This window comes from Plutella xylostella, chromosome 21 (assembly GCF_932276165.1).
Source record: "Plutella xylostella chromosome 21, ilPluXylo3.1, whole genome shotgun sequence".
Taxonomy (NCBI): Eukaryota; Metazoa; Arthropoda; class Insecta; order Lepidoptera; family Plutellidae; genus Plutella; species Plutella xylostella.
Window position 1 is genome coordinate 1,829,886 of NC_064001.1, and position 17,500 is coordinate 1,847,385.

General features: G+C 42.4%; 1 protein-coding gene across 1 annotated transcript; it reads right to left on the reverse strand.

Annotated features, from left to right (window-relative positions):
• Positions 1–86: 86 nt before the first annotated feature.
• LOC105381063 (3'-5' RNA helicase YTHDC2) lies at positions 87–12,925 on the reverse strand. The gene is made up of 12 exons (XM_038115717.2): positions 12,594–12,925; positions 12,177–12,403; positions 9,945–10,046; positions 9,461–9,607; positions 8,894–9,041; positions 8,067–8,214; positions 6,586–6,761; positions 5,886–6,004; positions 5,152–5,293; positions 2,134–4,451; positions 1,623–1,753; positions 87–1,244 (listed from the first exon to the last, which is right to left on the reverse strand). The coding sequence occupies exons 1-12, from the start codon at positions 12,805–12,807 to the stop codon at positions 1,088–1,090; spliced, it is 4,029 nt and encodes a 1,342-aa protein (XP_037971645.2). The 5' UTR covers positions 12,808–12,925; the 3' UTR covers positions 87–1,087.
• Positions 12,926–17,500: the final 4,575 nt, after the last annotated feature.

A 17,500-nucleotide genomic window follows, 5' to 3' on the forward strand; every position in this document is an offset into this window, starting at 1 on the left:
TCTGAAATTATGTTTTAGACAGTGACAGCATGTCTATTATGCCAGAAGTAGCCATTATCAATACATTGTGAAACAGGCTCTTATTAAATCATAAAACAACTTTATTGTATTTATTATGTCACAGAGGAAACGAATGAATGGAAACAGATCAAGTTCATTTAAATATAATATTTAAATCTAAAACATTACTTTGTAGATAAATAAACCAAGTAAATATCAGAGTTATGATCATGCAAGTTAATCAATATTCGCGTTCACTACATGGTAAGTACGTTTGCTATCAATCAATATACAAGCTGAGATCTCATATTAAATTACTAAGCAGAGCCTCGCTAATCCGAATCTCTGCTTATTCGCTGATTTCGGTAATTCGGAAAACAATATGCTACAGTTACATTTGCAGTTTTTTTTTTAATTTGGCTCTTGTAAACCGGTTAGCAGTTTATTGGAACAGGCTAAAATTTTATAAGTTTTCTAAAAGTTTACATCAAGCAGTGATAAAACTGGCAAATGCCAGGAGAGGCGATTATTTATGCATAAATATTTTTTTAGAATTTACTCTTGTACAAGAATTATGGTCGTATTAGTTAATAAACTACAGATTGTATGGTCCATACACTATTCCTCCTACTCAAAACGTAATTATAGCCATTGTTTCTTTAGGCCCAATAATAAGTATAATTTATCTTCAACCAATAAACTATTACCAACAGGTGTTTTTTGCATGAAAATGCCGGGCACACGACCGACAGTTTACTAACATTCGGTTAACCAATGAACTATTAGCTCACTGAATTTTTCGTTCAACGTCGTCGTTTATTTTAACAAACGAGTACCGAAATCTTTTTTTCTGTGTTGCTATTGGTCCACGTAATCAACATGAAGCGTTGAACAAAAGCGCTGGCCCCGCCCCTAGCAATGACCCATCTCACTCTGTCAATATCGGAAATATGCGACAGACATACTCGGCACTGGTTTGTTAAAAAATAATAGACTATGACATTCTCAAGTCTAACATAATCCTCAGTTAACGAACCGTTTCAGACTTTACAATACCGTATACTTAATTCCTTTCCTCTTAACCCCTCTACTGGTTGCCATGGTGTTTCTGTATAGGTCTGTACTGGCGTCTAGACGCCTGTTCTAAGGCCGCTGTTAGGGTGCGAGCGGCGTTGCCACATATCTCCTGGCCATCGCGAGCGCCTGACACGCGGGCGCCTGATGACAGCCCGTTGGTTATGTGCCTGTTGGGAGAGAAAGTTTGTAAGGTAAATTGTTCTAGTCTGTGTACCTACAAAGGGACGTAAATCTTGGTCATTTCATAGTTGTATACAGTGTGGTCATAGTGGTATAATAATAATTGCCCGAAAGGGGGTAACTCAAACATGTTTTTTTAAACGAATTCGGACAAAGATGCTCTTTCTATGATTCAAACCATTTAGGAATGCTGACCGCAAAACTAGAAATAGGCTACATATGACTGTTACCGTGGTGAAATAATTAGCCAGACATTTTATCGTCGAAGCACAAAACTTGTTTATATCAACCCCCTGAGTTACCCGCTTTCGAATCACTATACCCATTTTTACACCTTGTAGGTATGTACATAATTTCACACTGACCTGATCAAATGGAAAGGCACAGGCTGCGCGTACATAACGTCTAGACTGCCGTTAGGGTCGACGAGCGAGGCGCAACCCAAGAACTTGGACGTCGTCGCGCTAGAGAAGAACAGCATGACTCGAGCGCCCTCCTGCGGGAAAGAGATGGAACATTAGTAGTGAAAATTCACAAAGGAACCATAAGAAAGAGGTTATGTTGTGTAGTTAATGCGCGAAAGAGATGAAACGCTGGCATTGGGAGGGATAAGTACTCTCCAATGGAAAACCAAGGGCAACGAAATAATTAAAGTAAAGGTTCATGCACATTATATCGCAAAGTGTCCGACATAATGTTTGCGAATCTTAATAGTGAATGAAAACAAATGACAGTCAATCTATTTAGTAGGCACACTACTACGGCTTTAATTTTGATCGATTATCCCATAAAAAGCATAATATTTCGTAACACTGACATGCGAAATATTTCTACGATAGCAATGACGTCACAGTTAATGTAAAAACAAACGCTCACCTGTTTAACCTTCTGCAGTTTCTTCAGCGTAGGCTGTTGGAATTGGAACGAGCCGCCATTCTGCGCAGCTTCCAACGCATGCATATCCTCACACTTCACCACGAAATACCTGGTCGTCTCATTATTGCCTTCCGCATACTTCTCTATATTCGCCAGCAAAGTCTTTCCATTCGGGGACATAGGGCTTTTAGGTCCACTGTAGGACTGAGGCGAAAACGGCTGGTTCATCCCGTCATTTCTCCAAGTGCCTGTCGGCCGATTCTGGCCATTTCGATAACCGTACTGGTGTTGCTGGTAGTAATTGTTACCGCTAAAGTCTTGTTGCGGCTGCTGATATTGTTGTTGCTGGTAAAACTGTTTGTCGTGACCGTATTGGTTGTTGTCGTTCTCGACTCTCATTCGCCAGTTCGGGGAATCGACTGTCAACGGCTTCGGACGCTGGCCGATACCAGTGGGCTGGTTTAACCCCACATTCTTCTCTTCTGCCCCTAAAACGTGCACGACTGTGTTGAGAATCTGTTCGTCTAATGGCGTCATGGGTTTAGCCGGATTTGACATTCGTCTTATGACTAGCGCGCACAGTTTCTGCCGCAGATAGTAAACGCTAATTGCGTCAGAGGCGTCTGCTGTGAACGCCATCCAGTCGTCTAGGGTTAGTACTGCGGTGTCGGGGGATGAATTGTTTTCATCGGCTTCGCTGTCAGAATCACTGGACAACCCTGGAGGGTTTGCACGTTGAGTCAACGCGCCGGCTGGCAATCTCAAAGGACCTCCGAACAAGGCAACTGTGAGTGGAGTCACCAGGGTTGTGCAACGGATGAAGCAGAACCTGCCAGCACGGGATATCTCTTCAAACACCACCCAGTCTGTCGGCAGGTTTTGGATAGACTTCTGAGATCCAGTTACACCGCTGCCTCGGTTGAGGGTAGAGCTTGGATGGAAGGCTACTTTAACCTCTTTAGACGTGCGCAAAGACATCGAATCTCTATCAACTCGAGCTATAGAGGGATACAGTCCACTCACCAACACAGCTTTGACCACGTGCCACTTTTCTGAGTTCAAATTCACGTCTTTAATGTCCCCGGAACCTCGGGCTTTGACCAGGCATAAGGCGCGGAGTTGAGCGAGCAGTTGTGACCGATATCCAACGATCATTTCCATCGTCGCGCCACAGATTAGGTTTTTAGAGCAGAAAGCCCTTTCTGTGCCGTTAGCCCGGGCGGTCTGCCACGCTTGGAAGGCTCTCAACAAAGCCATGTGGTCGGAAAAGCTTTCAGCCGAGAATTCCTTCCTCGCCATTCCTCCCTTCTTTCTGTTTTCTGGGTTCATTGATATCTGGAAAGGCTCCTTGTTTGCCAAACTGCAGACAATAGTCAGTATCGGGTCTAGGCACTTCATTACACACGCATAAAGCAACATTTTGCCCAGCTTTGGCTCAACGGTCAGATCCAACAGATGTTGGCCGATCTCTGTCAAATCTTCCATCGGGGTCAAGGCTCCTATAGTCTTCAGAAGCGTCACGGCATTCCTGACAGCCAAAAACGACGGCGGTTCCAGAGCTTTGGACAAGAAGTCCGCTATAGGGGTATTCCCAGGTGCCAACAACTTCGTATGAAGGCACAGCTCTTGTAAAGGCACTCTTAGTATTTCTGGCACAGAATTGAGGGGTAGCGTCTTGAATCTCCGCTTGGAGGTCATGTGGAAGCAATGGCCAGGCTTTGTCCTGCCGGCTCTACCCGCCCTTTGCTGACAACACGCTCTAGACGTCCAAACACATTGAAGCGAACACACGCCGCCGCTCGACTCATAATACTTCTCTTTTACCTTGCAAGAGTCAACCACATACACTACATCATCAATGGTAATCGACGTCTCAGCTATATTCGTTGAAATGATGATTTTCCGCGCGTTCGGCAGCGGATTAAACACTTTCTTCTGGTCTAAAGTCTGCATATTGCTGTGCAGCGTGAATATCTGGTATTTTATCGAGTTCATTTCCGAACACGACTGTATCATGTCCCTCAATGTCACTATATCATCATAACCAGGTAGGAAGATTAGAATGCTTCCTTTGGGCAAGTTGACGTGAATGTGTTTGATCAACGCCAGCATTAGGTCGTGGTCAATCAGTTCTTCAGAGACTGTGTGATGGTAAACGTCTAGAAGGAAGCTTTCAGCGTTATCTTCGTCTGTGTTGTCTTTAGGTTCAGTGGAAAGGTTGAATGATTCCAGAAGTTTCGCCGTCTCTGTATGTCCGTTTTCTACGGCGTAGTCGTAGGCTGTTTTCCCATTGGCGTCCTTTTGTTGGGCGTCGGCACCTGTAAAATGATATTATTAAGATTTATTCTATAAGATTATACTGTATTTAAGATACACTGGTACATTACATATACAAACAGTTTTTAAATGAAATAAGTAGAATTTAAGCCGCCTTTTTGTACTGTTTTTATTTTTAAGTTTTTATTTTGTATGTTGTTCTATTTTGCTGCAAATAAAGAGTAATGTATTGTATTGTAAATAAGTAAAATAACGCATTTAGTACAGCAATGGACGGTAACGGATGATGATGAATTTAGGAAGGCATATCTGAAAAAGTCCTGTAGGTGTGTATTTACATACGGCACTGTAGTGTCTGTATGCAAGTGGCAGTGACCTCACTGCCGAGATCAACCAGCAGCGACTGAAAGGGTCCTGTAGTAAGCTGAAAGAGTCATGTAGACAGCTGAAAGAGTCCTGTAGACAGCTGGGCTCGTCCTGTAGACAGCTGGGCTCGTCCTGTAGACAGCTGGGCTCGTCCTGTAGACAGCTGAAAGACACCTATAGACGGCTGAAAGAGTCCTGTAGACAGCTGAAAGAGTCCTGTAGACAGCTGAAAGACACCTATAGACAGCTGAAAGAGTCCTGTAGACAGCTGGGCTCGTCCTGTAGACAGCTGGGCTCGTCCTGTAGACAGCTGGGCTCGTCCTGTAGACAGCTGGGCTCGTCCTGTAGACAGCTGGGCGAGTCTGGTCCACATACCGCACTGCAGTATCTGCCGGGCGGCGTCGGCGTGGCCGTGGCTCGCGGCCGCCATGAGTCCCGTGCGGAGGGTGCCGGTCTGCGCGCACTGCACCCCGACCCCCTCCGATATGTACATGTACAGGATCTGGCTGAACGAGTCCTGTGGACGGAAAAGTGGAGTTAGTTAGTTGAAGGGAATACAAAGTTTTTGGAGGTCTATGGTGAACAGTAGACGAATGAGAGAGTATCACATAGAGAATCAAAGCTAGATACTGTCCGCATGAATATGTGCTTATTACAGCTTCTATGTATGTAGGTATATGTGAATGTAAAGGGTTTTGCTAAAGTGTATAGACTAAGCCGAAATAAGGCGACTATGAGGGTCATTCTTAACATTTTTTTTCTAGACACATTGTAGGTCAGAGCGAGTATATTTTATAACTGCCTGGATCGAGTATAATGTTTTATATACTCGCCTAGTGTGGAAGCCACCAAAATTGGTAAATTTGCTAACTCATACACTTCCAATTCAATTTCATAATGATGTACTCACTCATTTAAATTATTCTATTCTGTTTACATAAATTTCTATGATTTTGATTTTACAGGCTCCGCCTACCTTGGGGTCGGATGGCCATGTGTGTGAGATGTTATGTTTTTTGTCTTCATGTTTTTTCTGTGTATGTTTTGTGTATACAATAAAGTGTCTATAAATAAATAAATTATTGTATTGTTTGTGCCTCTGTACTGACCAGACTGCCCTCCTTGAAGCATTCCTCGAGGAAGTGGTCCATGTCGGCCTGCAGCGCCGCGTCCAAGGCCGGCGTGGGATCGACAGCCTCCGCCCGTTCTTCTGATGGCTGCTTCTGACCTGTTAGGTGGAAAACATTGACCTACATATTACTAGCATAAGGGCGGGGCCATCCGCTCAAGAAAATGGCACCCTACGCTGGCTCTAAAATCTCATATATCTGTGTAATTTATTTGAATTAGAGCCAGCACGCGGGTGACATTTTCTTTAGGCAAAATGTTGTGACGGGCGCATCCTTCCTTTTGAAATCATTGGTGGAAAGTATGTTTAGATAATTATCGTCGTATTGACTAAATCACAATAAAGAAGGTTGGTTAGGTGCCTCGCCTAGAAAGCTTTTTACCATGAAAACATGGCAGAAATTCAAAGCAAAAAGTCATTATCGATTTTTAAATTAACTTCTAGATTCTAAGCACAAGGGATTAGGAGGTAGGTTCTAAAAATAGGAATTAGCATGACAAGAGGGATAGCTTTGGCAGTTTTTGGAAGAAACACTGACAAACGGAAGTAATGATTTTTTTTACGGGCAGCGCTAATAGTTCTGTTAACAATAGCGTCTTAAACAAATAAATTAAGGGTTCGACAGCTCTATAATTGAATTTCTGTCTTCAGAATCAACATCAATATCTTTATTATCTTACCTTCAAGATGCGACCAATAACTACTCCCAGCCTTCAATTTGTTCTTGAGTTCTCTCTCGACTTGTTGCATCTTCTTGGTCTTGTACTGGGTGATTTTGAGGACATCCTCCAGATAGTATCTCTGGACCTCGTGCAGTCGACCGGGGATTGTGATCACTGGGCAGTTGTTGAAGTATCTGGAATTTATTTTTGTTATATTAACAAGGTACGTTTGTTAAGAGAAAAGTCTACATCAGTATGAAAATAAAAATGTCTAATGTTCCATGGTTCCCCAGTTTGGTTAGAAGTGGGTAGCCCACTTTTAGGTTTCAGCGGCATTAGGGGGCATTGTTGCGCTCTGACTGTAAGCTTAGTTTTCATAGCTTACTATTACAAAAAGGCAGTAAATCAGCCTTCTGGGCAATCTTCAGTCTAGGTTTTTAACTCTCATAAACCGGATCATAATAACTATTGTCACCTGGAATATCTGCAAGTCCATGGTGGCGGATCTGAGCACCAGCTTGAGCTTGAAGCCTCGTATTCACTAGGCGACAAATTGTCGCAGAACCTGTCTAGGCACATGTCGTCTACGTGTCGCCGCGACGTCGCGCTCTGTTCTGCGACGTCGCACGCGACTATACAGCGACATCTACGTGTCGCAGAACAGGTTCCGTGTTTTGGCTCGCGAGACAGAACTTCCTGTGACATCAGTCTAGCGCACAGAGTACTTTGTGTCTAGCGACCGCTGTTGCAGAGTGTGGACGCGTGCGCGACTTCTAGCATCAACATGCCCGTAGAAAAAACTTATTGACTTCCTCGGGCGACATGTCGGCGGAGACTGCTGGTGTGGACAAGCAACATGTATCACGACATGTTACCAAAATGTTCTGAGAACACGCCCCGTAGATGTTCTGTAACAGTCTCAGAACTTGTGCCCTAGTGAATTCGAGGCTTGAACTTGTCTCTCTAGTGAACTGTACTATTCACGAGCATAGACTAAGATGGCGGCTCAGATATGGTAACAGTGCGTCTAATACAGGTTTCAGAATTTCCAGAAACATTAAACGTTTTCTTTCCGTCAAAATTTTCATGGTAGTTTCCGCTAGAGGCGCCACTTTGTATGCGAGTGTTTTAGTTTCATTTTGCAATCTATAAAAACGACGTCATCGTATGTCTAGTCACGAGGATGGACTAAGATGGCGGCTCTCTGATGTGTAAGAGTAACAATGCGTCTAGTACCTACCGGTTTTAGAAATTGCAGAACCAAAAAACCTTTTTTATCTGTCAAAAGTTTCCTGTTTGCGCCAGAGGCGCCACTTTGTATGCGAGTGTTTTTTTTTCATTTTGCAATCTATAAAAACTGTAGGTTGTAGACGGTTCTATCAGAGCGACAAATTCGCCAGAGACATTGACAATTCTGCATCAATTATGTCGATCTTTGTACCTAGACCTGGCATTTTTCAATGTTTTACGTGTAAAAGACTAGTTATAATTATTATTACCTGGAGAATATCTGCGTGTCCATGGTAGCCGACATTAGTATGAGCTTCAGCTCCTTGCAGCGCGGCAGCGCGTCGCGAAGCGCTATCAACAGGAAGTCGCTGAACTTGTCCCTCTCGTGTACTTCGTCCACGAATATGTGGGTCACCCCTGGAAGGTAAAGAAGATTTTCTTGTTAATGTATTGTGTACCCACCCACCCAGTAGGTGCCGGGCGACGGGCGCCGGCGGAGAGGCAGGCCGAGACGGAAATGAGGGAATGTTGGGTTGAGATATATGGCCTCGCTTCACTTTACGGTTTAAATAATTAAAAAAAATAAAAAACCGACTTAAAAAACTTGTTTTTTTTAAGTCGGTTTTTTCATTTTTTAATTATTATTTTATTTTATAGTTTTTAGTTTATTTGCAATAATTTTCAATTAATGCAAATGAAACCAAAAAGTCCTACTAATCAATACGAATCATTCAAGCCTAAACACGAGGTAGTTGCTATATACCGTTGAGGAGTTCCCTTGACTGCCTTCCGTTTCCATCATCAGATCAGCTCAAGGTCACCATCATATTTTTTTGTTATAAGAACTATATTTACGTTCTTAATTTCATTAGAATCGGTTAATATGTGCCCAAAATGGAAATTCATACCCTGTCTTTACCCCTTTACCCACCCTTGGGAGTGGGATAAAATTCTGAAAAGAAATGGGACCACCTGGGAGCTCAACCCAAGAATTTTCAAAATCGGTTCATAAAGGGCGGAGTGATCGGTGAACATACATAAAAAAAAGATCCCGACGAATTGTACAAAGTAGTATGATTTACTAAGTGCAACTGACCGGCGAGCGAGTGGTCCCCCTGCATGAGCGTGCGCAGCAGCACACCGTTGGTGCAGTAGGCGAGCACGGTGCGCGGCGACACGCGCGACTCCAGCCGGATCTGGTAGCCGACTGATTGCCCGATCTTCTCCATTCGCTCGTACGCTACCTGCGGGTGAAGGGAGGGGTTAAAGCAAGCGAATCAACAAGTGCATTATACTCTGTTTTTTTGTCTGCACAATACGACCAGCGGCCGCTACACGGGTTTGTTATCGACGTCGATAAACTCGTTTAGAGAGCTGTCCACCAATCACAGCAGGTATTTATGGCGAACCGCGATATAGTGACGATTATCTAAGTCGATAAGGAACCCGTGTAGCGGCAGCAGTGCTATAATTATTTATGTTTACCTATAGACCGTGTCACCACATGGCAAAAGAGAAGGTGGAACCTAAAACCCTAAAAGCAAGTCCTATAGAGATCGCTTTCAGCAACAAGACCACCTTTATGTACAGATTTATTTTTATACCTAAATGTTCGTATTTGCTGTGTAAAATAAACACACATATTAATACAAAAGCCACTCACTCTCTCAGCGACAGACACGGCAGAGATCCTACGGGGCTGCGTGCACAAGATTCTCGCCGGAGTCTTGTGCTCCTGGCAGTGTTCCAGCACTAGCTGAGGCAGCTGCGTCGTCTTGCCGCAGCCCGTCGCACCCGCTACTATTATCACCTGGGATTGGAAAGAGTGAAATTGTTAGTGAACATAATGGATATGTCACACTTACGGTTGGATGAATTTCAGAAGTTTTACTGGACTAGGACAGATAGACTGGTTGTGAGAGGTAGCCCTATGGTACCTTAGTACCATAATGGCATTAATAAATAAGACATATTTATTTTAATTTTACTGACTATTGAGCTATACAACTGCTATCCTGAGTTTTGCAGCAAATTCTGCTTCATTTATCATAATATTAAATAACACCATACACTATATTCATACTTTTCAATAAAGTATAGTTTCTCATACAGTATTTATGTTTATTAACTAGAGTTAGGAAGTATACCTGATTGTGTGTGATGGCATTCAGCAAGTCCTGCCTCTGTTCATACACTGGAAGCTTCTCACGGAACTTCTGCAGCTCAGGGTTGTAGGTTGTATTTGGCACCTGAATTATAAAAATATGCTTAATTTATCCCACTAACATATAGCGGAAAGATTAAATGTTGTATAAGTATGTAAGTCTGAATCCACAAACTGTTTTTTTGTCATTATTTAATTGTCAACGACAATAAACTCACCACTGAAACAATAGCCCTAATCAATGAAAGAGAATCATATGCAAGATGTTCCCCTGAATACAATCAAATTGACAAAATAGTAAAACGTAGTATTAGAAAAGACATTAGATCATATAACACCAAATTAGTTCAGATTGCAATAGAAAAACACCATTCTCTTCGTAATGCCAAAATGGGAGCGAACAGGTCCAAAACCTGGATAAATTGCCTCAAAGATGAAAATGGTGTTAAACACAGCCATAGAGATAATATAACCACCATATGTACCACATTTTACAAAAACCTATATTCGGATGCCAATAAAAACGAACTTCCTGACATAGAATATACGTGTCCCGACACCATCCCACCTATAACAGGACAGGAAGTTTATACAGCCCTTAAAAGTATGAAATACGATAAAAGCCCAGGAGAAGATGGGATCACAACCGAAGCACTGAAAGTAGGAAAAAACACTCTCATCCCTCATATAACTAACTTGTGCAACACCATACTTCACAAAGGCCAACTTCCTGTCAAACTGTGTCATGCAAATATTATTCTTCTTCACAAAAAAGGCGATAAGTCTGATATAGGAAATTATCGTCCCATTAGTTTAATTTCACATATTTATAAAATATTTATTAAAGTAATTGAAAACCGTATTTCTGCAAAACTGGACTCCCATCAACCACCGGAACAAGCCGGATTCCGACCTGGATTCTCTACGACCGACCATCTTCACACCCTAAATCAGATTATAGAAAAACACAATGAGTTTAACAAACCACTTTACCTTGGTTTTGTAGACTACAGCAAGGCCTTTGATAGCATCACACACAACTCCATATTCACAGCATTGCAGAATCAAGACATAGACCCTACCTACATACAGATACTGAAAAAGATATATAATAATAGCACTGCAGATATCAAACTACAGAATCCAGGTCCAATATTCAATATAGAGAAGGGTGTGAAGCAGGGCGACCCGCTGTCTCCGAAGCTGTTTACTGCCACACTGGAAGAAATCTTCAGAAAGCTAGCGGCCTCGCGGGAGCGCAAGGGAATAGACGTTGGTGGCAGAATGCTAACAAATCTACGCTTCGCCGACGATATAGTCTTGTTTGCTCCGTCCGCATCAGTTTTGACACAAATGCTACAAGACCTTAGCACGGCCAGCCTTGAGATGGGGCTGAAGATGAATAGGTCTAAGACTCAAGTCATGACCAATAGCGTCAAAAGTAGGGTCGAGGTAGACGGGCAGGAAATAGGATATGTCGATGAGTATATCTACTTGGGCCAGATAGCATCCTTCGAAAACAGGCAGGACAAGGAAGTCGAAAGACGCATTACCAACGCCTGGAAGAGCTTCTGGTCCATGAAAGATCTAATGAAGGGTACTCTCCCTCTAACTCTCAAACGCCAACTCATCGACATGTGTATTCTGCCTGTCCTAACCTACGGCGCACAGACTTGGTCTCTGACCGAACATCAGAAGTCCAAACTCAAGGTTTGCCAAAGAGCGATGGAGCGTACTATTCTTGGTGTACGAAGAATTGACCGAATCCGGAATACCACGCTACGCTCCTCGACTCGTATCACTGATGTGGGCGCACAGACTGCGAAGCTGAAGTGGGCCTGGGCAGGCCACGTCTGTCGCATGCACCCGGACCGGTGGGCCAGAATTGTCACCGAGTGGGTGCCCAGTGATGGACGTCGGCGTCGCGGAAGACCCAGACGGAGATGGCGGGACGACCTCGACAGGTTTTTGCCTCAATGGCCGAAAGAAGCACGGGATCGGGAACGGTGGTCATTTTATAAGGAGGCCTTTGCCCAGCAGTGGGACACGATACAGGCTACATAAAAAAAAAAAAAAAAAAAAAAAAAATTTAATTGTATTGTGTTTTTTTTATGATTAATAAATACATTGAAACTGAAAAAAACTGAACTGTAGCAAATAAACCTAAAATCTGATGAATGAATTTTAATTATTTCACCAATTTAAATTATCATACCTGAGCAACCCCATTATTCAACTGTCCCATGGTCTTATGAGACAGCTGCGGGCTCCGTTCCTTCTCGGGGCAACTGCTGAGGTCATCCTTCTCTTTACTAGTGATGGGGAAGGTGTTGAACAACTCCGCTATGCTGCATCTCATGTTGGAGTCCAAGATTAGCTTGGCATCGTTCTGGATTATTGTTGAACCTATACGCTTGTATATGGTCAGGTAACGGTTGACTCCTGAAGATAAAAATTGGGATACTATGTCATACATGTCTATGAATGGTAGGAATACAAGAAGTGTAGTTTTAAGATGATTAACAGTTTTAATTCAAATCAGGGTCTGTAAATTAGTTCTGTATGTCACAAAAGTTTAAAATTAGGTCAAAATTAGTAGCAAGTTAACCTAGTTTTGAAAAGATTTTCTTACCTTTCCCGCGCGATTTCGACTTGAGTCCCAACTTGGCCACCGTTTCGTGGATAAACCCGCGCTCTTGCGCCGAAAGAAATGTCGGGAATTTGAGCTCTGTCTCATTTTCATCACTTAGAAATTTGTCCAACTGGATCTTGAGCGCAATACTCACGGATTCCGCAATAGGAAAATGTTTATTACCGAAACTTTTCTTCCCTTTTTTAGAACTCATTGTTGATTAATTCCAGAACCAGGCATAACAGGAAACAATACAAACAAAATTAAATTTTGCAAATTGTTTACAAAAAGGTAAAAACACAGATAAATAATACAATGTTTTTAAAATTATGAATGCAATATCGGGTCTGTGTTTTGTGACTTCCGTCATACCCCATTTACACTCTCGCACGAGTGGCGAGGCGAGCGACAAGGCGAGGGGCGAGGCGCGAGTGTGAACAGACGCTCGTGGCTCGCCTCCTCGCTCGCCTCGCCACTCGCGGCGCTCGCGTCCGGAGCGGTTTTTGGGGCACGAGTCAAAGGAGCTCGCGTCGAGCTCGCGTTGCACGCGAGCGGGTGTTTACACTCTCGCGTCCGCTTCATTCTGGCTTCTACATCGTGGCGCGCAGGTTGTGTTCATCGTCGTATAATTATAACGTACTGTTTTTTCCTCAGTTGTATAATGGATTGGTCGCAAGACGAAACATTTAATTTCATATAAGTAAATATTTCAATAAAATAATAATAATAAAAAAACACTAAAACGTAAGAAATAAAAGCAGTACTTACCTGCTTAGATATATTAGTACTGTCACATAGAATAGGTCCAAACCTTAAATTATTTCTTACGTCTTAGTGGTTTTTTGAAGTCGTTTTTTTTATCATTATTTTATTTTATTACTTATTTATACTTAGTTTATTTGCAATAATTGACAATCAAAATTAAGAAGCAAATGATACCTATAAGTCCTACTAGTCAGTAGTAAACACGAAGTAGTTGCTATATACCTACCGTTGAGGAGTTCCCTTGACTACCTTCCGTTTCCATCATCAGATCAGCTCAAGGTCACCATCATATTTTTTTTAATGTTAAAAATATAGGTAAGTACCTATGTACTTTCTAAATTTCATTAACTACAATCGGTTAATTGGTACCCAAAATGGAAATTCATAGCCTGTTTTTAACCCTTTACCCACCCTTGGAGGTGGAATCAAAATTTGAAAAAAATGGGACCACATGGGATCTCAACCCAATACATAAAAAAAAGAATTTTCAAAATCGGTCCATAAACGGCGAAGTAATCGGTGATCATACATAAATTCTTTATTGTTGCGGCTAAAACTTCGACGTCCTCCATCGTAGCTAGCTCAAAGACAACTGAACTCTGCACGAGAGTGTAAACACCCACTCGCGTCACACGCGAGTGGGTGTTTACATTCGCGCCTCCGCACGAGTGACGAGGCGAGCGAGGAGGCGAGGGCCGAGGCGAGAGTGTAAATGGGGTATCAAAGCTACCAACCTACGAAAAAAATCAGTATAACGATGTAGCGCGATGATGAAGCTGTGATCCATCCTACCTTTAAGGGTCGGCGCCCATTATCGGCATCGGCAGGCATCACGATTGTTGACGATAAATAGCATTATATATTAACATCGTAAAATAAAGTAGAAATTTCCAGAATACATGCTGAAGCGATATTTTTGTTAGTGTCCATATTAGCATAGAAAAATCTACTTTATTTCCATGAAGTTAATGTATTGTGATATTTCCTGATGCCTGCCGATGCCGATAATGGGTGCCGACCCTAAGTCGTGGCTGTCAGCTATCTATAGTTGTCGAAATATAACGCCGGCTCCATACGTTGGCCCCAACGCAGGTCCCAACGCTACTCGTCCCGCCGGCTCCATACGTTGGCCCCAACGCTCGTACCAACGTTGGACTGCAAATTGGGTGAGGCGTACATACGTTGGCTAATAAACTAGTTGTGTCCCGGCAGGGCCAACGTAAAGATGTCCGATACAGAAATCTTAACTGCTCTGAGGTGATAAATATGTGCTCATTAATGATTCCCGCTTTTTTGAATCTTCAATTGAGAAGAAAATGCCCATCTTCTGTTGAATGCTGCGCCATGCATCAGCTAATACATTTTGATTTTTATGTTCCTTTCGAGTTTCATCTCATATTATTGGATGTGCTTGTTGTTAAGTTCAATAAAATCTGTAACTTTTTAATTTTTCCATAAAGGTGATGATTTTGTGGATGAGAAATCCATTCTCGCTTGACGTCCGCACTCGTTGCATGTTGCAAGAGCACTGAGCAAAGCGCCAACGTGTGGGCGTGACTGCCAGCGTTGGCGCAGATTCCTTTGATAAAACCGACACAAGACGGCCAACTACCAACGCTCGCCCCAACGTTGGGGCCAATGCAATTTTCTACGCCGGCTCCATACGTTGGCCCCAACGCAGGTCCCAATGCTACTCGTCCAACGTATGGATCTAGAAAATTGCATTGGCCCCAACGTTGGGGCGAGCGTTGGTAGTTGGCCGGCTCGTGTCGGTTTTATCAAAGGAATCTGCGCCAACGCTGGCGCTCACGCCCACACGTTGGCGCTTTGCTCAGTGCTGTTGCAACACGCAACGAGTGCGGACGTCGAGCGAGAATGGATTTCTCATCCACAAAATCGTCACCTTTATGGAAAAATTCAAAAGTTACAGATTTTATTGAACATAACAACAAGCACACCCAATAATATGGGATGCAACTCGAAAGGAACATAAAAATCATAATGTATTAGCTGATGCATGGCGCAGCATTCAACAGAATATGGGCATGATCTTCTCGATGAATGAATTGAATATTAAAAAAAAGCGGGAATTATTAATGAGCAAATATTTCTCCCTCAGCGCAGTTAAGATTTCTGTATCGGACATCTTCACGTTGGCTCAGCCGGGACAGAACTAGTTTATTAGCCAACGTATGTACGCCTCACCCAATTTACAGTCCAACGTTGGTACGAGCGTTGGGACCAACGTGTGGAGCCGGCCCTAGATCCATGCGTTGGACGAGTAGCGTTGGGACCTGCGTTGGGGCCAACGTATGGAGCCGGCGTTTATCAAAGGAATCTGCGCCAACGCTGGCAGTCACGCCCACACGTTGGCGCTTTGCTCAGTGCTCTTGCAACATGCAACGAGTGCGGACGTCAAGCGAGAATGGATTTCTCATCCACAAAATCATCACCTTTATGGAAAAATTAAAAAGTTACAGATTTTATTGAACTTAACAACAAGCACATCCAATAATATGAGATGAAACTCGAAAGGAACATAAAAATCAAAATGTATTAGCTGATGCATGGCGCAGCATTCAACAGAAGATGGGCATGATCTTCTCAATTGAAGATTCAAAAAAGCGGGAATCATTAATGAGCACATATTTATCACCTCAGAGCAGTTAAGATTTCTGTATCGGACATCTTTACGTTGGCCCCAGGGGGGGCTCACTGCCTTAATGGCTGAACTTTTAGTAGAAGGTAGCGGCATCTCTTTATATTACTCTTATTACCAAAAAAGATGTAAGATGGCGTTATGAACAAGACCATAGAACAATAATAAGACACATAGATAAGTAGTATTTGAATGTCAACATTGTCATGATCTATGGCTATTATGAAGAAATTGCGTGTCAGTGTCAGTTCAGTTGTCTTACAATGTCTCGCAAATAACATTTTTGTAATAAAAGCCTATACTCTCGGTATACTTATCGTTATTTATAAATTTTATATACCTACAAATAAAAATAAACATGGTGTGTTAAGAAAAAGCATCTTTATCCGCAAAAAGTGTTTTTATGAAATTCTTGTGACCTGACAGATTCCATATGGATCCAGGTTCCATGTGGTTCCACGGCACTGGCAAAGAGCGATCGACATCTTCATATCCGCTGAAGATTAAAATACTATGTGTACCAAACTGATAAATGTCGTCAAAGATTTGCCTCGCGAGGATAAATGATGCACTATTGGATGAAATGACTTTATCACCTCAAGTGACAAGATTTGCTTCTCTTGGGAAACATAAACTAGCAAAATATGAAGTGGTTTTCATGGTGAAAGGAATAAAAAAGGAATACACACACCCACTCGCATATTATTTTACAAGTGACATGAACAAAACTGAACTGAAACATTGTTATATGCGAGGTAATAAAGAATTATATAATAATTTGTTTTTTATTTATTGTTGCATGTAGGTAGGTACATACCTAAATAGATTGAACTTACATTTAGCTAATAAATGTAATAACTATTGTGTGGTGTAACTACGTTAAGGCAAATATGTCTTATATCTTTATAGATTGAAGTTAATAGCCGGATCCCCACCAGACGATCCAACGCGATCCGATCGCGCGATCCAAGAATTCTTACATACTAAACTTCTTGGATCGGGCGATCGGATCGCATTGGATCGTTTGGTGGAGATCCGGCTATTAACTTGTGATAACAATATCTATATAATATATATACAGGGTGTCCCAACAGGGCACCCTGTATATATGTACAATGAGGCTGAGAAATATAAAGAGATGGCGTGGCGCTGTTCAGTATGACGTATAGAGTATGACAAAAAACTCCTCGAGATGCCACTCTTTTCAGAATTGTTTATTTTTTCTCTATGGTTGGCCCTGCCGGGACACAACTAGTTTATTAGCCAACGTATGTACGCCTCACCCAATTTGCAGTCCAACGTTGGTACGAGCGTTGGGGCCAACGTATGGAGCCGGCCAGCCCCCGTATTTTGTAACTTTTTGAGAGTTATCAACCGGTGATAATTGGTATCAACATAGAGACTTATTAACCGAAAACACCAAAAATCTTAGTGAAAGAAATATGCAAGAAGCCTACCAATATATCCTTACATTCAACATAAA

Bases quoted from the DNA above. Each gene is read 5' to 3' on its own strand.
- LOC105381063 (XM_038115717.2), bottom strand. From the start codon at position 12,807: ATGAGTTCTAAAAAAGGGAAGAAAAGTTTCGGTAATAAACATTTTCCT. The intron at 6,762-8,066 runs GTAATAATAATT...AATAAATTCCAG, and splicing joins GACACGCAGATATTCTCCAG to ATACTTCAACAACTGCCCAG. The intron at 5,294-5,885 runs GTCAGTACAGAG...TTCCGTCCACAG, and splicing joins GCTTCAAGGAGGGCAGTCTG to GACTCGTTCAGCCAGATCCT.